Here is a 26,087-nt window from a genome sequence, read left to right on the forward strand (position 1 = left end):
ATGATTATCTGGTTTTCACAGCAGCCACAGACATGGACGTGTCCGGGAAGTTGAGGATGCCACACTGGAGGGGGAACTCAAAATACTGAGAGAATATAGAGAAGGGGCACTTAGCTCAGAGGTTAGCTTCTTTTGTTTGCAAGGGGCAGAGACTTACTCTCTGTATTGAAAGTAATGAGAATCTCAATCATGCTGCAAGGACTCATGTAAAATCCCTAAAAGCCACAAAATGTCTCTTCTCTTCTATTACTCTTTCTTTTAAAAGGTGGAACCAAGTGAAAGAAAGAAAAGAACCCAAGCAATTTAAAAGGCTAGAGGAAACTATTGACTTCAGTGAGAGATGGGGTGGGGTGGGGTGGGGGGCATTGATAATGGAGAGATTGATTAGAAAATGGGTTGCATTGTCAGACTCAAGGCCGTTTCAACAGTGTCTTAAAATGGCTTCTCTTTCACCCCAGCTGAAGGAATGAAGACCAGAGCCATCTATGTGCATGCAGAGGAGAACTGAGGGCCACCACACTTCCCTCACGTCAAGGCCCAGCTGGCATACAATGGGTGTGGCTTTCCATCCTTATTATGAGGTTCACAATAGCAGTTTTTAATCTTTTAGGAGCTTATCAAAGAGAACAGGGTGAGGAGGGCGAGAGGCCATTGTCCTAGAGAAGCCTGAGAAGTGATGCATTTAGCGCAGATTCAGCTCACACCAGCCAACTCTTCCTGAGCATGTGCAGAGTTCCACCCACCTGGGGTTGGGGGTGGGGCAGGGCAGCTGGGAAACTGACATCAGTCAGGGCAGTATGGACTGCATACTGAGTGTAGTGAAGCTGGGCAGGCCTAAGATGCAGATGTCAATTTTAGTCTCTTTGGTGGACAATCTCTGCCCTTGGCATCTCTGCTCTCACCATGACCCCCAGAGCAGGCAGGAATACCACCCTCAGGCCTCCCCACTTTCCAGAGTGGGTGATGAGTCTTGTCTCTGTCACAGTAGGCGTGGGATTTCCTACATCAGGTGCTGTAACAAGGGTGCCTGTGCTCCTTCTACTGTCCCTCTGCCTGCTCGGGCGCTGGAGGCACCTGGCACCAACCAGCTGGGATGACTTTGGACAGGCTGTTTACTCACTACTAACCTGAGTTCCTGCAGCTATGAGATTGCTCCTTAACTGTACCCAGATCATACTGTCCCAGGGGGATCGGCTGCCACTTGGGAAAGCACTCTGCACAGTTTTGGGCACAGAACTGGTGTTTGATAAAGATTTGTCTCTATCATCTAATCTACTGGGCATTACTTAACACAACCTGGAACTCAGTTTCAACTCATGTTGTAAGTCCACAGCGGGGCTTCTTCCTTCTCTTGAGTCAGGGAGGGTGCTTGAGGAGAGCAGAGCGGTGGCCCTGCGGTGACTTCCCTTCCCAGGATCTGTTTAGCTTTGTGTCCTGCTTAAATGCATTCTGATCCTCGAACCCTTTAAAAAGTGCTCTCTCAGCAAGTTTCAGGTTTGAACGAGGCTTGTAGAACACAGATATTGCCCTAGTTAACTGAGCTGAAACAGAGAAAGAGAGGTGGCTCTTGGTCCCAAAGTCACAGCCGTGGTGTCTAGCCCGGTGCCCACCAGGTGAGACTTCACTGCGCAGGCAGACTCTGTGGCTCGTGTTTCCCCAGCACCAGGCGAGGCTCCCAGGATGGGCCTAGGCTTCTCACTGACAGAAGTTCTGTCTCAAAAATTTTAACTCTACCTGCTCCAGGCCAACAGTTCCCAGGTGGTGACCAGGAGAGGCTGGAGCTGCTCCCACTGCCTGGGTGCCAGGACACTAGGAACACACCACGACTGGTCACCTGTCTTTATTTATTGAGTTGAGAATTCATACAAGATAACATCATACAGTAAATCATATCCTGGGCTTAATAAAAATGATTGTCACTCATTGTGCTTCACAAAAATTTCTTTTAATGAATAAATAATTTGATGAAATCAAAAATATTTACAATATAAACAAATGGAAAAGCTTTCGATCCATGAATCTGATCGTTGAGCTTTGCATTTTTGAACTGAATTCCTCCAAGCTTTTCCCTTGGAAACAATACAAATCTGATAGAAACAACAACTCATACAACATATCTTTGTTCATTATATGTTTATCTGTTAGTTTTGGAAAGCTACATAAGCTTATATTATGCAACATGTTAAAATACAAATATTAACTAAAATAATATATTATCATAATGCCAGGTAGCATTCTCCACAGAACAAAAATGTACACTCAGTTGTAACAATAACAAAGGTTCACGGGCCACAAAATAAAACCCCAAAGGTACAAATTCCTTCATAAGAATATAATTGTGCTCTTGAATCGACCAGACGTCGACACTGCTCTAACAAGCCGAGGCCTGGGAGTACAGTATTGGACCACCGTATGCTGCGGTGTTTCTGTCAGGCAGCAGCATTACTGGGAATTGGGCAGTGCAAGCAGTTTTATACATACTTTCTTGGGCTCTTAAAAAGAGCCAATTATGCAAAGCAAAATAAGCATATTGAGAAGTCTTGATCTCATCTACACAAACCCATGGAACATCTTGGCTTTGTGGGATGTGAGGGCTTGTTTGCCGAGCTGTGGTGTTGTCAGCCGGAATTCAAGTATTCCAGGGCCACCTCGTAGCAGAACTTGTACTGATCCTGGAAAACAGAAGGATAAAATATCAGCTCTGTAATATTTAAAGGCTGTTTCTAGTAAAGCAATTACACGCAATTAGGGGTTTAATTGGAAGAAATCAAACAGAGAAGAATTTGAATCAGAGGTAAATGTGAAAGTCATGGTTCTGAACTATAAATGTTCATTGTTTGTAGATGTGCCCCACAAAGCCTGACGAAAGGTACTTTGATATCTAGTCTCACTAGAATTCCTGGGAAATTCCATGCCACTGAAACACACTTACATGTTTGCCCACACACACACGTTTACCTGCAAATCAACATGCTGAGCACAAAGCATGGGAAAACCGTGAGGCGGAAGGGAGGGTGATGAGAGCTGGAGGAAATGCCTTCCTGGCTTGCTCGTAGAAGGTGCTTAGTAAGTACATGTGGCTCCACTCCTGGCCCAGCTTTACCTTTGATGTTGGGTCAGCAGGATTTCCTCCTTTTTGTGAGAATTTTTTAAAGCACCTTTTAAGTACCAAGCTCCTTGACCTGGTCTCTGACTTTGAGAAGTCCATGGTCCAATGAGGAGGATGAAACAAGAGATCCAAGACAACCCATGAGGCAGAGCTAAGCAGGACCCACAAATGACCCTCCAACATGGGTGTGGCGGAGGAGAGAGTGGGGCCTCTTATGGAAGATCTGGAAAGAGGCAGGCAGGTAACAGGAGGGAGAGAAGGAGTGCATGGAGCTGGGGTAGGTGGCAATGTGCCTTGGTTGCCCAGGACAGTGCTGGTGTATGCTCGTCCCGGCATAAGCATTGGCAGCATCCTCTTTAACTCTCAAAGGCATCCCAGTTTGTATGATTGAGTATATGATCATCCTAACTGGCATTAGACAGGCATTCCAGGTAGAGGCAACAGGATAAAGAAAGACACAGGAAATGTTTGATACAAGCTCTTAATCAGGCAGTGACTTCGTTTTCTTTGAGCACAGCTTTCTCAGATCAAGGACTTTGGCCTGATCAAGCTCCATGTGAGGTCCTGGTCTACCCACGTGGGGTCTCAGGTGGCAGGGAGGGCATCCTGCACCTGTGCCCTGTGCTAAAGGATGCTCATGGGTGGGCCTCTGAACCAAGTAGAAGGACCCAGCATTGAGGATGCAGCAGCAGCCCAGGGTCTGGAGTGGAGGGGCTCCAGCTTAGTAAGGGACAAACTTCCAGGGATTGTGCGAGTCAGCACTGCTGTCTCCTCACCCAACACAATGGTCACAACCAAACAACTGGGTCTTTTATTTTTGGGTTTGCCAGATTAATTAAAAATAAATTTCTACTTTTTTTGTTTTTTGGATATGTGCCTCCTAATTAGTCACTGCAGCTTCCTCTTCTTCACCTGTTATCCAATCTCTATATGCTCCACTAGTCTAATCTATTTATTTGAAGACAAGGTCCATAGCTTATCTGTGTATAACACACCAGTCTTTGGCACAAAACCTGACCTAGAGTTGGGAGAGTCAAATGTTGGTTATATATGTAAATGATGACAAAAGGTTTAGCAGCATTTGATTCAGCCCAACCAACACTAAAGGCTAGAGACTGGGGTTTCAAGGTTCAGCCTCAGTCCTCAGGGAGACTACAATCTAGAGGTAAAGACAGAAGGTAAACAGTTCATTTCCATATACTGAAGGTGTCACAAGATCAGACACCAGTAATAGTAACACCTACCAGGATAGCTAAAATAAAAAGAGACAATAACAAGTGTTGATGTGGATGTGGCGAAACCAGAGACTTCATGCACTGCGAGTGGAAGGGTAAATGCTGCAGGCGTTTTGGAAAACAGTCTGGCAGTTCCCCGAGAGGTTAAACACAGATGTACTTTATAGTCCAGCAATTTCATTCCCAGGTATATGCCCAGAAGAACTGAAAATAATGTTTATACAAATACTTTGTAATTCACATTCCAGTATTTTTTTATTTCAGGACTTGATAATTCTGTTTTCAGAATATTTAAAAGAAATCACTTGGGTATCAAAATTCTGATGCTGTCAGATCACTAAGCTGACCTATTGGCTATGAAGTGTTCCAGTAATTTTCCGTTGTTTATTATTATTATTATTATTATTGTGAATCAGAGAGACAAGTTTTTTTTTTTTTAAATGGAAATCTAAGAGATCCAATTCCTTATTGGAGAAACATGATTTTGTACAAATCTAATTGTGCAACTAATTTAAGTGCCTACTATGAGCCCATCCTTTTAACATATGAAGATGTTAAAATTTCTTTTAGTGGAAAATGTGGCTGCTGGCCTCGGGCCATGGCACTGAGAGGAAAAGGGATTTTGGCTTCGCTGTGCTGGTCACTGAGGTTGCCCCGCCACAGGCATGACTGTAACTTTCAAAATGAGTTTTCTCTGAGTTTTCTCTCTCTCATCCTATCCTTCCTGAGCACGCTGTCAATCCTCACAGATTCTGTGATGACTGGATGTTTCTGAATCAGAAAAGGAAAAGGAATGAGAAGAATGATATAAATCGTTGTGTCACCTCCCCTAAGCACCTCAGGGAAATGCCCAAGATCTTCCTGCGTTGGAAACTGATTACACTGGATCACCTCACTCGTCTTTGCACTGAATAATTAAACCACATGAGTTATCCCTGCACTTCATGGAAAAAGCTGCTTTTGTTTTGGTCCTAAGCTCTCCCGACTTGGGCAGCATTAGCTGGCTTTGGGCAGGAGGAAGTGATGTGAGCAGCAGCTCATCCTTGTGCAGGACGATAACCAGGGTGACCGGCGAGTCCTCTCCAAGGCCCGACCCACTTTCACTCCAGGCCACACTTCCATGTTCCACAAAGAGGGAGACAGTGAAATCAGAAAGGGCACCTAAAAGCGAGGCTATGTTTCAGAAGTCCTCGCTCGCTCCGTGAGGGCGGCTTTGGGAGCCCCCAGAGGTCCCCAGCTGTGCTTGTCACCGCAGGCTGCCTGAGTCTGAGGCGCGGGGCCTCCAGGCAGCCTGGCACTTCAAACACCCTGTCTCTGCCTGAGAAGATTCAAAGAGAAGAGTCTGCTGGCTCACCTGCGGCAAAGCTCCCCTCCCTGGTGAACCTACTTTTTGAAGCGAAGACAAGTTTCACAGTTTCAGGTGGACCCTGTGCTGACAGGTCCTTCAGTGTGGGAAGAGTCCTGACCGATGCCCTGGAGAAGGGTGAAGTGGTCCCCATGTTGGGTTCATGGTTCCTGGCCAGGTCAACTGGGTGACCAGAGCTGTGCCAAGGAGACCCCTTGATAAGAGAGCTGTGTGTCTCTGACAAAGAACCCACTGGGTCATTACTCCCACCTATATGTTTAGAGATGCATGGAGAACTTTCTCCCCTCAAAGACCAGTGCAGTCTGTGCCTGGTTCCTGTTCATCCCTGTCAGCTGTAGCCACAGCCTCCCCCCGGTGCCAGAGGGCATCCAGGGGCAGCGCAGGATGGATGTGGGTCTGGGTGCAGAGAGGCAATATCCAGTCGCTGAGTAAATAATCTATCGGGCACCTCCTTGAAGCCAGGAGCCCACTGGTGCTGAGGGGCTTTGCCAACCCCGCCTCAAGGAGATCAGGGTCTGGGCCAGAGAGAGGGCACAGAGCAGTAACAGAGATCACCCCCAAGGCTGCCCTGATATGCAGGAGGAACACCTGCCAGGGGACTTAAGGAGAGTGCATGGCAGTGGCCTGCGAGCCTCAGGGGCCTTAAGGCAGTGGAGATCCCAGGAGAAGTGAGATTCCTCCTTCGACGGCCAGCCACAGCCGGTGGGGGCACAGCTCGGAGACCTGCGAGCACAGCCCTGACTCCCCACTTGAGTCCTATGCCCTCCACACCAACACACATACCCACAGCCACATACACCCACACATATGCCTATACACACCCCACAGCTACACCCACACATACACACCCACAACTACTTCCACCCACAGCTACACCTACATATACACACCCACGCCTACACATACCCACACATATGCCTATTCACACTCCACAGCTATACCGACATACATACCCACATACCCAAACACACCTATACCTACACACATACCCACACCTACACACACAGCCACAGACCCATATCCCCCCACACACATACCCCCACATACCCTCACACACACATCCTGCTGTCTGCACAAAGGGGAGAGCTGTAGCCCTGCAGCACCTGCTGTTTGCACAGCTCATTACGTGTTTAGCACTGAAGGGAAAGTGGGACTCAGTTGGGTTGGCCAGCTCTGCGTTACGCGTGGGGAGATACAGGCAGAGGTTGGCCGGGACAGGAGCCCAGGAGCTGGGACGGTGCGGGGTGGGCTTGGGCAGGCAGCCTGCTTCGTGGGAGAGGGTGACCTGTTGACCCTGCTGAGCCCTGCTTCTTGCCTGCAGCACTTCCGAACCACCAGGCCCAGATTGATGGATCAGAGTCCCTGGGGTGGGCCAAGGGATTGGAATTTTTTAAGGCTCCCATTAAAAAAGCAACAGACCACCAATGCTATAGAAACACAGACTAGAATGGTGGTTGCCAGAGGCTGAGGGCAGGGGGATATGCGGCGATGTTAGTAAAGCACATATATTTCCAGTTTTAAGAAGTTTGAGAATGTAATGTACAGCATGGTGACCACAGTTAATAATAAAGGATTTATACTAGAAAGTTGGTGAGACTAGGTGCATCTTAAGTATTCTCACCACATGTGCACACACACATTAGCTATGTGTTAATTGCTTTGATCTTGGTAACTTTGGCCCAAGTTCCCACCACATCCCAGGGGATAATATGTATCTCCAGGCAAGATCTGTCCCTGAAGGCCATTTCTCTGTTAGAACAGAGCCCTTGAAATGTCAGAAACCAAGTGAGGAGGATCGAGGTGAGAGGGGAGCTGTTTGTCCATGCAGGTGGTCCCCCCCTACCCCCTTGCCCCCAACTATCCCGGTTCCGAACGAGCTCAGGCTCTCAGACAGCGGGTCCCGCCTGCCCCTGGGACAAGGGCTGGAGGCCGGCCGAAGAGATGGGTGACCTGGGAGCTGGGCTAAAACAGGTAAGGAAAAAAATACCCTGCCCCGGCTGGATTAAAAAAATCTAGTTTTGTGTAATAAATTATTTTCCTTCCTAGCAATCAATTGGCTTTTCTCCAGAGCACCCCCCAAAACTAAAAATTTGAAGAAATAAATCTTTTAGGGCTTTTCAGATCTGTCTTGAAAGTGCCACGCTTCAAAGCCGATGGATGGATTTTCAAACTCAGAAGCAATTGAGAAAAATCACAGCCTCAAAGGGAGACAGAGAGGGACCCCTCTCTGCATGTTCATCCCACAGTAGCTGGGAGGGGGCGGGGGTGGACTTTTTGTGTTTTGAATGGAGGGGACCTTTGTGTGATTCAGCCTCTGCACGTAACATGTGGGCAGGCCCAGCGGGGCCCAGGCCAGGGCTCCCCGCTCCTCCCCACCCAGCTCCCTGTGGCCAGCACAGAAGCGCACTCCAGAGCTTTCTGGCACACACTTCACCATTCTGTGAAGATGCAGGAAAGAAGATTCAGCACTTCGCACTTTTCAGCTGCTGGCACATCATCTTGTGCTTAGGAGAAACTCAGGTCTCAGATGGCCTTTTATGCCCAATAGAATTGCACCAGATTTTATCACCCTGACTTGAATTAGTCCCCTTAGCCAATATACACGCAATTGTGTACATGAGTACCAAACTAAACAGAAACTGTACTTCAAGGCAAAAACCAAACAAGTGACAAGAATCCTTATTTAATTCGGGAAGCTTTGAGCCCACTGCAAAGAGCACTGTGACATTTTTTTTTCCTCTGGTCACCAGATATTATCTTGCTAGTATTCACTGTAACAAATTTATCAGATGAATTTATCATGTTTCTCAGGAAATTGCAAAGCTCTCCTACATTTCTCAGCCCCTGACCTTATCCTAAAACTGGGGCTGACTCTCTGAGTTCTGGGCATCCAAGGTCCTGTTTTCTTTAGTCGAATGACACAAAATGACAGAAACCTCTAAGTACTGACCTGCGATCAGAAGCTCCCCTCTGGTGCAACCACCAGGTCTCCACACATTTCACGAATTTCTTGTCCCATTGTTGGCACCACTGATTTGGGAGAAGCTATGTTTCCACCCACAAACGCTTGTGAGAGATGAAAGTTGCAACCAGAGCCACTAGAGGAAAGGTCTGCAAGGGTCTAGCCTAATGTTCCGCTTAATTTAGGCTGTGCTGAGAGGGAACTGACTTTATTTTTGTTTGTTAGTTTTTCTAAATAGCAAGGTCGGCTTTGCTCAGGTACCCACCAGAGTTTGGAAGCTACACACTTGTCTGTGAATCAGGGAAGTTAAACATCTAATGAGGTCACAGAATATTTTAATTTACACACATGCATTTGTTTTCATCCTTTGTCAGCCTTCTTATCAGTCTTAATCGCAGGGCCGCCTGACTGCCTGACCCACCCTTTTTGCAGTTGCTCCCAGCCCAGGAGATGGAGAACTCTTTAAGATTCGTGGTGGGCCCTGCCTCTGGGAGGGGCTGGTCTAGTGACCACAGACACTCTCATCGACCTTTCAGCCCACCCCTGTGAGACTGGTAACACGTGAAAGGCACTTGGAGGGGTGCTGGAATTTGGAGGGGTGCCTGGCCCATACGAAGCATCACGGAACTACTGGCTGCTCCCCGCCGCCGCTGCCGCCTTCTGCCACCCAGCGCTTGCATGTAACTACCTCAGACGAGCGCCCTGTGGACACCTGCACTATCCAGAACCACCTTTCTCACCTTTGCAGTTTCCAAAATACCTTCACATATATCATCACTTGGGGTCACTACAATAAGCCAATACTATCCCCGGTTTACACAACTCAGACCCCCAAGAGAGTGAAGCACCCAGCCCAAGGAGACTTAAGTTGACAAGTTAACTTGTCTGAAGGCACAACTTGAGGTAGCAGCAGAGCTGACACTAGAATTTGGGTTTTCACTGGCTTCCCCCAGGACAGGAGCGAGGGGGTCAGTCTGGAGGGCACCGCCCTTTTCCCACAGACGCTGACGTGGTAACTGCTGACGGCTGCGTGAGTCCGCACCTGGCCAAGCAGGCGCCCCTGTACCAAGCTCCCTGGCCAGCACCATGCTCCTTGGAATAGAACAGCTCATCAAACCCAGGACACACATCTGGGGAAAGCAGGCGCTCCTGAGGAGTGCTCTGAGTGTGGCCAGGAGTCACGTCATGGGTCACTGTCGTCATTCAGCCCCCAGTACTGCTGTAACAGTGACGGGGACCACGGCTGCTTCCTCAGCTTTATCTTATATCTCAACTCTCTCTTTAGGCTCCTTCTGATATTTTAAAGTTTAACCCCACTGCTGCAGTGCTGTGGCTCCCGGGACAGAGGCTCTCCAAACCACCAGCAGCGGACTCTTCCTCGCCCGCGGGCCATTGTCCCCACCTTCGAATTAGTCCCACTGTTTCCTTTCAGACACTTCCTCCTCCGACAGAGAACTACAAAAGCCTAATCCACAAGCTTCCTCCTTTAAGCCATTTGACTATTCTTGAGTCACAGTAGTTGGCATTTCAGCAGCTCCACACACACACAAAAGAGATTTCATGAAACACTAAGAAAATAATTGCACAGAGTCCTTTGTTTCTCAACTCCTCTAATCCTTTCTCAGCTATGGCCACCATAATTAAGTGCAATATTCTGGATGTCAAAGTAAATTCACAGCTTTTATAAATATTAGGTGATTAAGCTATTTATAAGATATGTAATTTGAAAATCTGGCATTTCACGTGCTATGATTATTTCTTCTCCATGAAGACTAAGTGCTTAGCCACGTGGAAAGGAAACTTGTAAGATGTTCACTTGTGAGTTTCACCTATTTCCACATTTCAGATGTGCGGAGACAAAGTCTCCTTGTGACAAAGAAAAGGGGGGAAGGGGGAGAAAAACCCTTGAAAGGGAAGTGATTACATTATGTTTTTGAAAATGAGCCTCCTCTGTGAATCAGTTCTCCTGCTCAACTGTGCCAGGTGGAGCTGCCTGCAACCTGGGACAAAGCCCCATTCACTGGTCAGGGTCGGGGTCGGGGTCAGGGTCGGGGTCGGGGTCAGGGTCGGGGTCGGGGTCGGGGTTGCCTACCAGCAGGTCCACCATGTTGGGCTTGTTGTTCCGCAGCGTCTTCACTGCATGGAAGACGTCCACTGTCCGCTGGTGCCGCAGCATCTCGCACACGATACTGAGAGCGCAGAAGGTACCGCTGCGCCCGCCCCCGTTCCTGCCAGAAGAGGAGTCAGATGGTTGGAGAATGTCTGTCCTTCCACTGCACACAACCTGCGGAGCCCGCCGCCTAAACCCGGACAGCTGTGTCTGGTGAGGCCTCCCAGGCCGGGAGCTTACCACCGGGGCCAGTCCTTCTCATGAAGCGGTTGAGTCCATGAGCCTCAGTGCTGGGCCCGCGGTTCACCTGGTTGGAGGTGTGAACTGGCACATCCTGTTCCCTCAGCTTCGCCCCAGCCCTAGATTATGTCAGTTCATTACAGCATCTTACCAACTTTTAGAGAGCCTGACTCGGAAAACTGTCAATGAACAAACGCCTCATTTAATATCTGCCAGGAAAACTGGTAATGGGCATGGGCTCTATGCAAAGATGGATGGACTTCGCCTCAGATATATCCAAGTTTCGACACAAAGAATTGTTGCAAAAATAGCACAGAGTTCCCTTGCCTACATACCCTCCTTCCCCTGACACGCACACCTTACATAACCATAGACCATCACCAAAACCAGGAAATTAACCCAGCTGCAAAACCGTTACCTACACTGCGGCCTTACTTGAATGCCACTGATGTCTTTTTTCTGGTCCAGGATCCATTCCAGGATCCCACCTTGAATTTAATTGTCATCATCTCCTTAGCCTCCTCCGATTGGTGACAGGTCCTCAGGCTTTCATTGTCTTTTTTGATGTTCGCACTTTTGAAAAGTACCGGTCAGTTATTTTTTTGAATACAAAGTAGAATATAGATGTGGAAAGTAGCCATGATACCTATATATAATTTGAGAAGTCATTACAAAATTCAAGTTGTAGAAGCTCCTTCATGTGGGTTTGTCTGATGGTTTCTCCTGATTGGAAATGGGGTTATACATTTTGGCACGGAAACCACTGAAGGGCTGTTGCATCCTTCAAGGGATTCATGAATTGCCTTATTGCTGGTGACGGTAACCTTGCTCACTAAAACTGAGGATGCCCAGCAGTTTTTTTCTTTGTGTAGATGTTACCTTTCTCTTTGTAGTTAGTAAATACCTTGGGAAAGATAGTTTGGGATTATACAAATACCTTGTTTTTCCTCAAAGTCTCACCTACTGATTCTAGCATACACTGGTGGGTCCCGTGTGCAAGAAGGATCACTGTGATGTTCGCCGAATTGATTTTCCACTTCCCTTTCTCCTTGAGCGTGCTACTTTGAGAGAGTTGTCTCTTCTCCCTCATTTAACATTTTTGCCTATTTATTTTTATATTATTTATATCAGTTTAGACTTATACATATTAATTTTATTTTATGAGCTAAAACCCAGGAGTAGAGATATTTATTTTGTTGCTGGAATTGTTCCAGCTTAGGCCATGAGGCGCTCCATCGGGCTGGTTCCTGTGTGCTTTGGACAAGCCTCCCTCTGCTTTTGACCATGTCCTTACTTTCTGGAAACACAAAATGAACCAGACTCATTCTGTGTTGTTCCTATACCAGCTCTAGAATCAGCCAAGCTAAGGATCTTCTTTTTTAAAACATAGTATCATTACCACACCTAAAATAAAGAAACATTACTGCTTTAGTATTTCTCTAGTCAGTGTTCAAATTTCCCAGGTTGTTTCTTACATTTTCCTATGGTTGTGTATTTTAAATCCATTTCCAAACAAAGCCCACACATGGTATTTAGTTGAAATGTCTTGCAAGTTTGTTTTAATCTGTAAATTCTTCTTTCTGCTCTCTTTTTCCCCCTTTGGCAATTTATTTCTTGAGGAAATGGGGTCATTTTTCCTGTAGAGAGCCCCATACCTGGGTTGTTCTCAATCATTGTATCTCTGAATAATTTAACATGTTGCTCTCTAATCCTGTATTTCCTGAAAATTGGGAGTTAGCTCCAGAGCTTCATTAGAATTTACACAGCAGGCATAGATACTGAATTGTTCCTTTTTTCTTTTTTGTGATTTTAAGATTAATCATTGTGTTCAAATGTCAACTTGATCAGTCCATTATTAAGTTCCAAATCAACTTTTTAAATAACGTATAATATACCTACAATAAAGACCACAATGATAAGTATATATCCCAGTTGTTACAAATGCATATGCCATGTAACTACCATTCAGAAAAGATACAGGTTGCTAGACCTCCTTCCTTGTCAATATCATCAGTACCCCAAAGATAATCTCTGTTCTCACATCTAGCATTGTAAATTTCTTTAGTCTATTTTTCTGTTTTGTATAAGTGGAACCATACTTACTCTTTTGAGTCTTGCTTATTTCACTTAACATTATATGTGTGAGAACTGTCCATGTTGTATCAATAGTTTATTCTTTTATCTTGCTGAAAATAATTCCACTGAATGGCTATACTACTGTATAATTTATTTTTCTAATAGCTGATGAATGTTTGGGCTGTTTCTAGTTTCTGATATTATGAGTAAATCTGCTATAAACATGTCTCATGGTGCATACATGATTCATGTCTGTAGTCATATGCCTAGGAGAAGAGCTCAGGAAATGGGTTTACTTTCAGCTTTAGTAGATGCTGTTAATAGTTCCACAATGGCTGTAGCATATTTACCACCTACCAGCAGTGGATGGGAGTTCCAGTCACTCCACAGCTTCACCAACACTGAATATTATTATCATTTCTTTGTCTTCTAAATTTCAGCCATTCTGGTGAGTATGTACTGGCATCGGATCCTGATTTTAATGTGTATTTTCCTAAAAATTAATGGTACTGAGGACCTTTTCTATGCTCATTAGCTACTTGGATGGATGGAGATATATATATATATATACACACACACACACACACACACACACACACACATATATATATATATATGTGTGTGTGTGTGTGGGTATATATATATATATTAAATGAAGTTCTTGTCAAGTGTTATGCCCAAACATTTGGGTTGTCTATCTTTTTCCAACTGACTTGCAATAGTTCTCAGGTATTCTGGCTACGAGTCCTCTGTCAGATGTATGCATCACAAAGCCCTTCACCAGCTCTGTGTTTTGCTTTTTCATTCTGGTGTCTTTTCATGAACTGAAATATACTTAACTTTAATTAAATTCAATTCATCAATGTTTCCTTCATGGCTAGTGTTCTTTGTCCTGCATAATACGTCTTTGGTTACCTCATGGCCATTAAGATTTTTTCCTAGAAACTTCCTTGTTTTCTTTTTCACATTTTGGTCTACAGTCCATCTGGAATGATTTCTCACGTAGTCTGAGGATGGACACCTGGTATGCAGGCAGTCTCTTCTCGCTGCCCTGCAGTAGGTGTGTGGCTGTGAGATCTTTGTTGTAAGCAGGTGGCCGAGGTGTGGCTGGGCTCCTGGATTTTCTCTTCTGCCCTATCAGTCTATTTTCTGTCTTTGCGCTGACACCACACTGCTTTTCTTCCATTAGCTCTTCACCTAATGCTTTCAGCAGCTGTTGGCAACCATTGTCTACATCCATCATTTTCATCAAGGATTGCAAAATGGTGCTATCTTACATTTATTCTGGTTTTATTGGCTGAAAGATATGCATAAAGAAAACAAATTCCCTATTTGTTTATTGTGAGTATATGTGGCTCAGGGATCCATTCAATTCACAGCACCTGGAGGCACCCTGGGCCAGGACACCCTGCCCACAGCCATTAGGCGGAGCTACGCTATGCTGAATAGATGTCCTTACCGTAGATGACCAGCGGGGAGCTGCTGTGTTCAGAGCATTCCTTGCTGGCCTGTACTGGAGGACACCAATTTAATCTAACTTTGTTTCTCACAATTAAAAATCTTAGATTTAGATTTATAAACCTAAACAACAATAAACATTCTCAGTAGGCCTGGGTCTCATTGCCACCTGGATATTGAGAGACCACGAGGCAGCCCCATAGGAACCACAAAGACTTTATAATGGGAGAGGATGATTCTCAGAGAACATCAATGTTTTCTCACTAGAAAGAGGGGAAGAAACAACAGATGCCCAGCACCATCCACTGCACTTAAATAACAGCTCTCCGAGGTGGCACATTTGGAAAGGTTATATGGTGGTTTAGTTCTAGGGCCGCAGCTGTGTTCTGGAAGATTGTGGTCGGTGGTTGTCTATGAGGTACAGTGATGTGAGGGATCCCTGTACCCTCCGCCGAGGCCTGTCCCGGCGCCTCAACCTTCCCACAGTGACTTAGTCCTTTGGGTTACAGCACTGGCCCTTATAAGGAACCTACTAATCAAATTGGGTACCATACATTAGGCTCCTAGTTCTAGACGCTGGCAGACTCCAGATGAAGAAATGGGTTATCTGAAAACCACTTTGAGTTTCAAAAAGACTTAATAGATATACTACAAACTCTAACTAAAATATCAATTTTCTTTGCCAGGATTTTATCAGCTCTCACCGGTGACCCTCTGATCTTATTCTGATCAGACTTTATACCTGGACTTAAAAGAAGTAAAAATGGGAATTTGAGTTTTTTGGCCTTTTCTTGGTAGAGATGTTTTTAATGAACTCGGTCTAAGAAAAGGTAGGGGAAAGTAGACAAGGGGGAGGGATTTATAAACCATCTTTTCAGGGGACAAAAACTAGGACCCCTGGGGGAGGGTTAAGTCTGAGTAGGTTCATAAGATTCTCCCCAAGGGAGTATAAGAGTCCTGCAGAATGATGCGCCACGCTCGGACTTGTTGAGAGGCAGGGCGGAGGCCGAGGCTGCCAGGAGGGTCTCCGAGGGCCCCAAGTGGGCGTGGCATGGCTGAGATACGGGCACCGAGTGGAGGGTACCCCAGGCCCTTACCCACCTTGTCATTTTAATTAGGGTTAGTGGGCTCAGACTAAAACTTTAATTTTTCCTTCAGTTTGGGAGGGATCTCATTGTATACTTCTAATCACACTCCACTGAAAAGAGCCATAAGCTTAATACTTTAAGTTTCCACAAATTCTCTAAACATCTTCCTTAATTGTCGTGACTTTCTAATTGCCTGCTCCATTAAGCCAATTCCAGCTGGCTGATTAGCTACATATCATCACCAATGAGAAAATGCAGGGGAAAGTGCTTTGAAAAGCACGGAAGTCTCTTTTCAGTGGCTCTTCATCTTGGCTGAACATTGAAACTATCTAAGTTTAAAAAAGCACTGATCAGTGGGCCCTGCCCCCAGCAATTTTGATTTAATGGGGCTTGGGTGTGGCTAGGGCATAGATTTTTTTTTTTTAAACTTTCCAAGTGACTCTCAATGAGCAGCTAAGGTTGGGAGTCACTGCTCTGTAGCAGAGGTTTTCCTGTTTTAGCAGCTGCTATAACGGCTGGTCGGGAGGACACACTTTGGCGACAATGACTCAGACTAAAGCTTCCCGATATATTCATTTCCAGGTCCAAAACAAAAACAAAAACCTTTCTTTAATACCACAAAGTAAAAAGAGATAGTTCCTTTGAAGCTTCAACACGACTCCCAACAGACTCACCCTCTGCGGTGATGGCCCGCTAGCTTTGCTGGCTGGCAGGGAGCCCTGATTTGCAGTGTTTGCTGATTTCTGTGATGTATATACTTTTACTATGGATGGTTTCTCAAGTTACTGACAGTTTAGAAAGTTTAAACAGCTCAGAAAATTGCCCACAAAGTTAATAATTGGCCCTCAAGAGCTGGTAGGAGCCCACTGAGCCCACCCAGGGTTTCCTTTGGGAGGGATGGGGGTCCTAATCACAAGGTCACGGCTTGTTTTTATAGCAGTGACAGTCCATCCAAATACAAAATGTGCCTGTTGTGTTTTCTGCAAAGCAAACCAAACCCTCATCAAGTAGACTGGCCATCTCCTTTCGTTCACACCTAGTTATTTCTTGCCCATTTACAGTGAAATGAGATAGTGAACTAGGAGGTAGTGAGGGTCGGCTGGTCATCTGCGATGCAGAGCTCCCTCACACTTACAAGCAGTGCACAACTGTGCGGCCTTCCCCGCCATTGTATTCCTCCTGCCACTTGTCCACCTGGCGAATGAGCTTCAAGAAGGAGCGCTTGGACACCGGTGTGTCCCTGTACATTGGCCAGCCCAGAAACTGGAACTGCTGCACCATCCGGTATCCATCTTGGGGCTGGAGAGAGTCAGGAGATAATCGGGGAGTGAAAAGAAAACAAGAATTATTTACTTTATTGAATTCCAGTGGGCTGATTCCACCCACTTGGTCCTCTCATCGGAGGAGGGCATTATTAAAGGGGAGGCTTGCCTATAAATAACACAGGGAGCTCCTACTGGCCTGAGAGTTATGAGTTTTAATATTGAGCTGTTATAAAAAACCAGGTGTTTTAAATGACAGATCACACAAATAAAAGTGAAGCTGAAGTCTTATACTTTTGCAAAAGCCAGGTGAAAACACACAGGATGAGCACTGACCACATTGTACAGTAACTAGTAAAATGTCTTTACTTTAATTACAGGTAAATTAAAGGCAAAGAATAAATTATAATCAGGAGATGTTTGTGAGTTTAGGGTGTTATAGATAGTACTGTTGCCTGTAAGGATAATATGGTTTTTCTTATTGGTGTGCATCTAGCTAAGATATCAGTAGTTAATTTATCTTCAGTCATAGTTAAATGGAATTGCAGTATTCAAGAAAGCATTTGAAAAGGCAACAGTTTTAATCCTGCTCTGACTGAATCATTTGCACTGTATCCTCCGAGGGCCTCAGTGGCCTTTGACACAGGTGGCCACCTTTTCTCGCTGACGCACTTTCTTCACCTGGCTGCTCCTTCTCCCTCACCACTCTCCCCGCTCTAGCCTGCCCTCCCCTTCTCCCAGACCGCCTGCTGATGGAAGACCCAGGTTCAGCCTGTGGGGCCCTCTGTCTTTTTATCTCTCACTTGATGATTTCATGGCTTTAAATATTCCAGTAAGTCACCAATTTCTATCTCCAGATCAGACCTCTGTCCTGGATTTCACCCTCACAGATTCAAATGCCAACTTGGTATTTCCACTTAGGTGTCTAATAGTCATCTCAAACCTAGTATGTTTCAAATTGAACTCCTGACCCTCCTTCCATGTGTGATTGCCTCCCACTCCCAACCATCCGTTTGCACCCACAGTCTTACCTAACTCGGTTCAATTCCATCATTCTAGCTCTCAGGACCAAAATCTAGAGAATCACCCTCAGCTCCCTGAGATCTGACCTGACAGCAAGTCCTATTGGTTTTGCTGTCAGAATATAAAAGAATCTTTCCACCTCTTACTACCTCAAACTGCTGCCACTCTTTTCCTGCCATTGTCATCTCTCATTTGGATTGTCATAACACCCTCCTGATGGGCCTCTCTTACAGTCTATTCTCAAAACAGAAGCCAGAGTGCTCCTTTCAAAAGATAAATTATAACGTGTGATTCTTCTACTCAAACATTGTACTGGCTCTGTATTTCCTCTGAGCGTGCAGTAGCCTGCAAGGCCCTGCCTGATCTCTGCCACTCCCCCACCCCAACTCCTCTTTCCCTCTAGGTGACTGTAGCTTACTGTGCTCCAATCCTATCAGCCTCTCTGCTGTTGCAGGGAGCCCACCCCAGGGCCTCTGCCCTGGCCACAACCTCTGCCCGGAGATCTGACTCCACAGAAGGCCGGATGGCTGCTCCCTCCCTTCCGTCAGGTGTTTGCTCACACTGCACACCTACTTAAGTAGAGCCTTGCTCTCCCTCCTGTTCATGCCCTAGCACTTTCTACCTCCCCACTGTTTTTCCTATATTATATATCAGTTTCTAACATATCTCATTACACCTGTCATATCGATTATTTATAGTCTGTCACCTCCCATTAGAATGCAAGTTCCATAAGATGAGGGAGCTTTGTTTTCTTCACTGCTATATTCCATACTCCCAGAGTAGTGACTGACACAGAGTGAGCACACTAACCATTAAATGAATGAGAAAATAATGAAACAACAATCTAAGTGCTATTGGCTGTGATTCTTACTCTGGATGCATTATAAATACGGAATATCCTGCTGATGATGTCTTCTTCCAAATCAGCAGAAACAAATTCCACTTGGATTGGGCCATGTCTGTGAACTCCATTCTCTGGCCAATACTGTGGACACAACTAAATGCAAAACAAAGAAACGCGAGGTTATTTATAAGAATAAATTTACTCTGAACAGTTTGGATACAGTCACTATTGACATTCAGTAATTTTTCATTCTTCCTTAATTCACTTAGTTTTCTTTCTCTCTTTTTCTTCAAGGAAGTATACCTGCGGACTTTCTTGTTGACTGATTCCTCGGCTCCACCTGTTCTCCTAGTATTTTTCCCTTCATTTTCTCAGAAAGCATCGTTAAGCCATGAGCAACTCTGATTTCTGAGGGGGTGACGTGGATGCTGTTTCACACACCTGTTGTAAGATCCCTTTTGCCACTCACAGGAACTCTTACCAGGACCTTGTGGAGATGTCACTAGCTGCCATTACAAGAGTTAAGATACTTAAGATGGCACACGTACTTGCTAACACCCAAGCCTCCATCCTTCCCTGGGCTGGCCTTGGAATCTGTAATCACTTTGGGGAACAGGGCAATTTTGTGACAAGATACTGGCAAGTGTTGCGTTGCATTTTCATGCTCTGGTCCAAATGTTCCCAGATCTGATCTAGAAAACCTGGTGTAATAAGAGTAAATGCTTTATGTGAAGGTGGCTTTAATAAAAAACGCAATTTCCTAGAGCCCCCCACTCCAGGTATTGGTGATACTAGGTAATCTGAACTTTTGCACAAATGTAATGTGAAGCACAACTCAAGTGTACAGCAGGGTATGGCGACCTAAGATACAGGCACTTTCATTTGCACCGCCCCACGGAAGTACTGAATTTGCAGACAGGTGTGACAACACCCAAGATCTTTTCTTCTCACCGATCTATCCTGAGCCCTAAGATACAAAAAGGCATTTAAAGTTGGAAATTAAACTTTTGTTTGGACTTAATATTTCAGTGACACCTTGGGGACTATTGTGCAACTTTTATCTTTCTGATTTACCTGAGGGACAAATAGCTGAGTTGAGGCAAACAGGAACTACTTCATTACTTTGTAACTAGTTTCTGTTTGGCCAGGAGCAGGTGGAAAACATATCACCTAGTTTGAAGCAGAATGAAGAAACACAACAGGAGAGTCCACTAGCTGAATTTCCTTTTTTTGATGACTTTTATTTTTCAAAGGATCTAAAATCTCATTGTCAAAGGTTGATTTATATGCAAGATAGTTTTCAGTTAACAGCATGTCAACCTAAAGAGCAATCTTCTTCTGTTATAAAGAAGTTAGAGATTTGGACTTTATGATCAAGAACCAAAGTATGCTAACTAAGGGTACTTTTTAAAAGTGGTATTTTGGAAATTACATTTATTTACTTATTTAAAAATTATATTAGTTTCAGGTGCATGCCCCAGTGATTAGACATTATATAACATACCAACTGATCATTCTGATAAATCTTGTACCCCTCTGACACCATACATAGTTACTAGGATATTTTTGACTGTATTCCCTATGCTATAATTTACATTCCTGTGACTCTTCTGTAACTACCAATTTGTACTTATTAATCCCTTCACCTTTTTTCAGCCAACCCCACAACCCTTCTTTCATCTGGCAACCATCAAAATATTCTCTGTATCTGTGAGTCTGTTTCTGTTTTGTTTTGTTTATTTTTTTTAGATTCAGTTATTAATATATATGTATTTATTGCCATTCTATTGTTCACATCCCTGATCCTTTTTTTTGTCTTTCTTCTCCTCCTTTTTCCTTTTCTTTGTTCTCTTCTTCAACTTTCTTCTTCTTTCTTAAAAAAGACCCTTAACATTTCATACAATACTGATTTGGTGGTCATAAACTTCTTTAACTTTCTTGTCTGGGGAGCTGTTTATCTCTCCTTTGATTCTAAATGATAGCTTTGCTGGGAAGAGTAATCTTGGTTGTAGGTCCTTGCTGTTCATCACTTTGAATATTTCTTGCCAGTCCCTTCTAGCCTGCAAAGTTTCTGTCGAGAAATCAGCTGACAGTCTTATTAGAGCTCCCTTGTAGGTAATCAACTGCCCTTCTCTTGCTGCTTTTAAGATTCTCTTTGTTTTTAACCTTTGGCATTTTAATTATGATGTATCTTGGAGTGGGCCTCTTTGAATCCATCTTATTTGAGATTCTCTGTGCTTCCTGGACTTGTACATCTATTTTCTTTACCAGGTCAGGGAAGCTTTCTGTCATTATTTTTAAAAATAGGTTTTTAATTTCTTACTGGCTCTCTCCTCCTTCTGGCACCCTCATGATGTGATTTTGGTATATTTAAGGTTGTTCCAAAGTCTCCTTACACTATCCTCATTTTTTGGATTCTTTTTTCTTTCTGCTGTTCTGATTGGGTGTTTTTTGCTTCCTTATATTTCCAAATCACTGTTTTGATTCTCGGCTTCATTTACTCTACTGTTGTCCCTGTAAATTATTCTTTCTTTCAGTTAGTGTATCCTTCATTTATGACTGGTTGTTTTTGTGGTTTCCGTGTTCTTTTCAATGTGGTTGCAGTTCTCTCTTAAGTTCATCTCTTCTTCCCTTAAGTTCCTTGAGCATTCTTATAACCAGTGTTTTGAACTCTGCATCTAGTAGATTGCTTGTTTCCATTTTGTTTAGGTTTTCTTTTCCTGGAGTTTTGTTCTGTTCTTTCACTTGAGACATGAATTTTGTTTTAAGCCTCACCAGAGGACATGCTTATTGATTTTACAGACAGGAGAAGAAAAGGAGAGACACAGGGAGGAAAACATTGATGACAGAGAGAAACATTGATTGGTTGCCTCTCAGAAATGCCTTGACCAGGGACTGAACCCACAACGCAGGCATGTGCACTGACTTGGAATCTAACCTGTGATCTTTTGGTTCACTGGACTACATTCTAACCAACAAAGCCACAACGGGCAGGGCAGGAGACATATTTCTTTGTCTCCTCACTTTAGCTGCCTTCCTGCATTTGTTTCTATGTACTAGGCAGAGCTGCTACGTCTCCTGGGTTTGGAAGAGGGGCCTAACATAATAGGTGTCCTGTAGGGTCCAGCGGCACAGCCTCCCCATGCACCCAAGCTGAACACTCCAGGTGTACATCCTCCTGTTGAGTTGAGCCTTGATTGTTGGCATGTTGATGGGAGGGATTTACCCCCAGGACCACCAGTTGCAAGGACATCTATGACCACTGTGGAGGATCAGCTGTGTAGAGGTCCACCCATGGAGCAGAACTTACTTCAGTGGGGCTCTGGTGCCTACTGAGTCTTCCCCTGAATATGTCTCTTATAGAGGCCATTGGGTGGTGCTTTGATATAGCCCGAAACTGTCCTGCCAGTTTCACTGGCTCAGGGGCTCCCAGGAGGTGCAGACCAAAGTTAGCAACCGCCTGTGTTCTCCCCAGGGCCACCCAGCATGAGCTACAAAGTGATCTGCAGATGGCTACTTGTGCTGGGCTTGGAGTTGCCCAGGAGAGGCGAAGCTGAGAACCAAGGCCAGCTGTAGCTAGTGCCGGGCCTGGGGACACTCAGTGAGAGGTGTGGGGGCATTCTGAGCCCAGATGCTACTTGTTTGAGAGATTTCAGGAAAGTCTGAAGCATGAGCCAAGACAGGCTGTTTTTATGGAAATGCCACTGCAAACAGCTTGGGTGGGCCCACAAGTTGGTGGGACGGGGCATCGTGGAATCACTAGGTCGGATCAAACCATGTGAGCCAGATTGATGGGGTCCCATATACATTGCTTGTCTGCCAATGCTGTTGGGGGAGGGCTCAGAAAAAGAACAATGGCCTCTGCCATGACTTCTGTCTGGGAGAAAGCTGCCTCTCTAGTGCTTGCCCTGATGCTAGACACTTCAGTTCCTCCCTGTATGTCTTTGGTGCTTTTCAAGCTGTTGCCCCAGTCAGTGCTGGAGCCCGCAGTGACTAAGTCTGAGTAAATCCATGCATGATCCTTTAAGAGAATCTGCCTGGGCTCTGGCTGGATTGATCAGTTGCTTAGGGTGTTGTCCTGTATACAAAAAGGTTGTGGATATCGTCCACTGTTGGGGCATATAGGGGCTGCAACTGATATGTGTCTCACTCACATCTATGTTTCTCTCTCTCTCTCTCTCCCCCTTCCTCTCTTGATAAAATCAATAAAAATATATCTTTGAGTGAGGATTAAAGATAAAAAAGAGGAACTTCCTGGGACTCTGCTGGCCTTTGGTCTCATTCAGCCACAAGTCCTGCTGGTATTTACAGCCAGAAGTTATGGGGACTTCTCTTCCCAGCACTGGAACTCTGGGTTGGGTGACCTTGTGTGGGGCCGGGACCACTTGTTCCTCAGAAGGGATTCCTGCAGCCAAGATACCCCTCCCAATTTTTATCTACAACAGGTGGATTTGGGATGAGCCACTTCTGGTGTCTCTGGCCTTCCTACTAGTCTCCATGTGGCTTCTTTATATCCTTAGTTGTTGGTCTTGCGTTAAGGTGGTTGTGAATGATGGTTGTTCTCTAGTTTAGTTGTACTTTTGATGTGGTTGTGGGAGGATTCAAGTACTGTGTTTATCTATGCCACCATCTTGATCAAACATTTATTTGTTTTTAAGTAATACTTTCATGAAATTTTTCCTTCCTCACCAGCACTCGCTAGTGACAAGTTATAAAACTGGCTTATCAAACTATAGCATGCTAATGTTTATTTTCTTTTTGATATCCAAGTGTCCCTACTGTTAAAATTAGTAGGCATTGTGATGGGAAGCTGAGATGATAATAAAAGCCCTAACATGAACATTTGAACTTTTATGCCCATTTTATTCCTGACTGAGCTAACTTTGCCTTTTGCTTCCTTTCTCAGTTCAAGCCCTGATCAAAAGCTTGTCACTTACACCAAAGAAATATGAATGGGCCTGGCTTGTGCTAGCTTTTGGCACAGTGCATTCTGCACTCTGCCCAAGTAAACCATGTAGAAAATGGCTTAAATGGTGCATAACACATCCATGAACTGGACCTATAAATACTTAAAATAGTGGAGTGCTATTCTTGTATAATTGCAAAACCTTTTAGTTCAAATGCTCAGTTTAGTGTTCTCTAAAGGACTCACTCCCAGGAGCCTCTTTTCTCTCACTCTGGAAATCACTCTCACTGCTGAATGGAATTGCAGTTTCTTTGTCTCTCCTACCACTGGCCAGGCAAGGCTTGGTTTGAGTCCAGACAGTTTGGTTTTAGAATGCAGCTTTTGAATTCATAGAGCAGTATTCAAAAACAGCACACAGAAATCACCAATGCCTGGCTCATTAATATGAACAAAAAGAGTATATCACTACATTTCAGATTCATATTAGGAGACAAAGAATGATTCTGAAGAGGGAACAAGTTCCTTATTTTGTAACTGTCTATGACTAGGGAATCTTCAGTTACTGAAATTTAACCCAGGACACTAGAAGTTAGAAAGCCAGGATCCTTGGTTCTATTTCAAGTGGTGTCTTTGAAGCTCACCAAGGTGTGGTATCTGCTTGTCTTTAGGAATGGCTGCAATGTACCCTCTGGAGAGGATCAATGGGGAATACTTCTAAAACATTTAAGCTTCTTAAGGAAAAAATGGGTAGATAAGGACAAGTGTTATCGTTAATATTTCATTAACTTTCAGGCAAAAGCCTTAATAACATAATGTAGTGTGTCAAACATAATTAAAAACATTACAGAATTGAAGTGAATGTCCATGCCATTTATGGTAGATTGATGGCAATAAAGTAGATTTTAGGAAGAAAAAAAATCTTATCCAGTTTGAAAGCTAAAATACTTCAAATTTTTTAAAAAAAGATTTTGTCTCTACTAGATAGGAAATGAATTCAGTTCCAGAACAAGTTTATTCTTAAAGTGTGCTAAGCTCAAACCTAGCATAATTGTTATGATAGCTAAGCCTGTGGCTGGTACAGCCACACCCTAAAGCAATAAACTGAGCTCTTGAAAGGCCACTGTGCTAATGCTTGCCTGTCAAGTCTCTTTAGGAAAATGTTTTTTAACCCCATTACCAATACTGAGTCATTACTGTCCCTTCTATCTCTTTTTATGTTTAAGAAGAGGAGCTATGAAAAAGCCCCATTTATCATTCTGAGCTTATTATCTTCAAGTCTCAGTTTTATTTCTTTTTAATATCTTTATCAAAGAGTTGACAAAACTAATTGCTGTCCCTTAAAATCACCTGTAGGGCTTCACCGACAATCTCCCTGACGGGATCAAGGGCTGGGTTAGATGCCCTTGTCCTTCATCTCTCTGGTTTGCTGGCTCTGACTCTGACTTTGCAATATTCATGTTTTCGTTCAGCTCTGACTCTGCCCACTACCTTGTATCTCCCTCTAATCAGTATTTTCATCCTTTCTGACCCTGTCTTGCACCCTAACTTCCAGAATGTCTTTTTGTTTCAGAAGACTGTTCTGCCTTAATCCCTAATTCCATCTAATTTTTTAAAAAATATTTTATTTATTCATTTTTAGAGAGAGGGGAAGGAAGGGAGAAAGAGAGGGAGAGAAACATAAATGTGTGGTTGCCTCTCATGAGTCCTCTACTGGGGGCCTGGCCTGCAACCCAGGCATGTGCCCTGACTGGGAATCAAACTAATAACCCTTGGTTTGCAGGCTGGCACTCAATCCACTGAGCCACACCAGCAGGGGCCCATCTGATTTTTAACATTCATGCTTCAGCATCCCCAGTTCTCAATCCTTACCTGGCTTTGGTGACCTGGTACGGAAGGCCACACTTCTCAATATGTACACAAACACAGATTTAACCTTGGGCAAGAGCTGTGGCTGTAATAACTCATGAGTCTCACCTGGGCCGGATCCACATCGTTCAGCATAACTACAGACGTGCAGTGGTAATCCAGGACCAGTCTCCAGAAGTCTTTCACTGTGTTTGGCAAAGGATGCTGGGTGACTATAAAAGCGGAAGGCTGTTTATAGCTCTGCAAACATACAAAAAAGATCCAAATATACCAAGAAATGTGAAGGAAAAAAAAGGTTATTCTGTATACATACAAATTTGAGACATAAAACACTGAACACATGTAACAGTTGTTGAATTCTACCACCATTGTCAATGCCAAAATAGACTAAATATAAACTTATCTGCAGAATAGTAATGATAAAATATTTTTACTCTGACACTAAGAAAACAATAGCATATCAATACCATTTTTGCTTTATCTGGTAGAAAAGCAGCACTGGCCTTATACATAATTAGTTTAATAAAGAAAATTTAACTTTA

At 44.3% G+C, this 26,087-nt stretch overlaps 1 protein-coding gene across 2 annotated transcripts in view; it reads right to left on the minus strand.

Annotated features, from left to right (window-relative positions):
• Positions 1-1,901: 1,901 nt before the first annotated feature.
• Positions 1,902-26,087, minus strand: part of PTPRM (protein tyrosine phosphatase receptor type M) — an 820,882-nt gene continuing 796,696 nt past the window's right edge. For both annotated transcript variants that reach the window (XM_054587385.1, XM_054587386.1), the window contains 5 exons: positions 25,654-25,785; positions 18,801-18,926; positions 16,780-16,943; positions 10,765-10,900; positions 1,902-2,672 (listed from right to left, as the gene is read on the minus strand). In XM_054587385.1, coding sequence (XP_054443360.1) covers positions 2,619-2,672; positions 10,765-10,900; positions 16,780-16,943; positions 18,801-18,926; positions 25,654-25,785 — 612 coding nt within the window. In that variant the 3' untranslated portion in view covers positions 1,902-2,618. The remainder of the gene's footprint in view (positions 2,673-10,764; positions 10,901-16,779; positions 16,944-18,800; positions 18,927-25,653; positions 25,786-26,087) is intronic.

Source organism: Pteronotus mesoamericanus, unplaced genomic scaffold, assembly GCF_021234165.1.
Source record: "Pteronotus mesoamericanus isolate MK-2021 breed Mesoamerican mustached bat unplaced genomic scaffold, CSHL_Meso_final scaffold_118, whole genome shotgun sequence".
In the NCBI taxonomy this organism is placed as follows: Eukaryota; Metazoa; Chordata; class Mammalia; order Chiroptera; family Mormoopidae; genus Pteronotus; species Pteronotus mesoamericanus.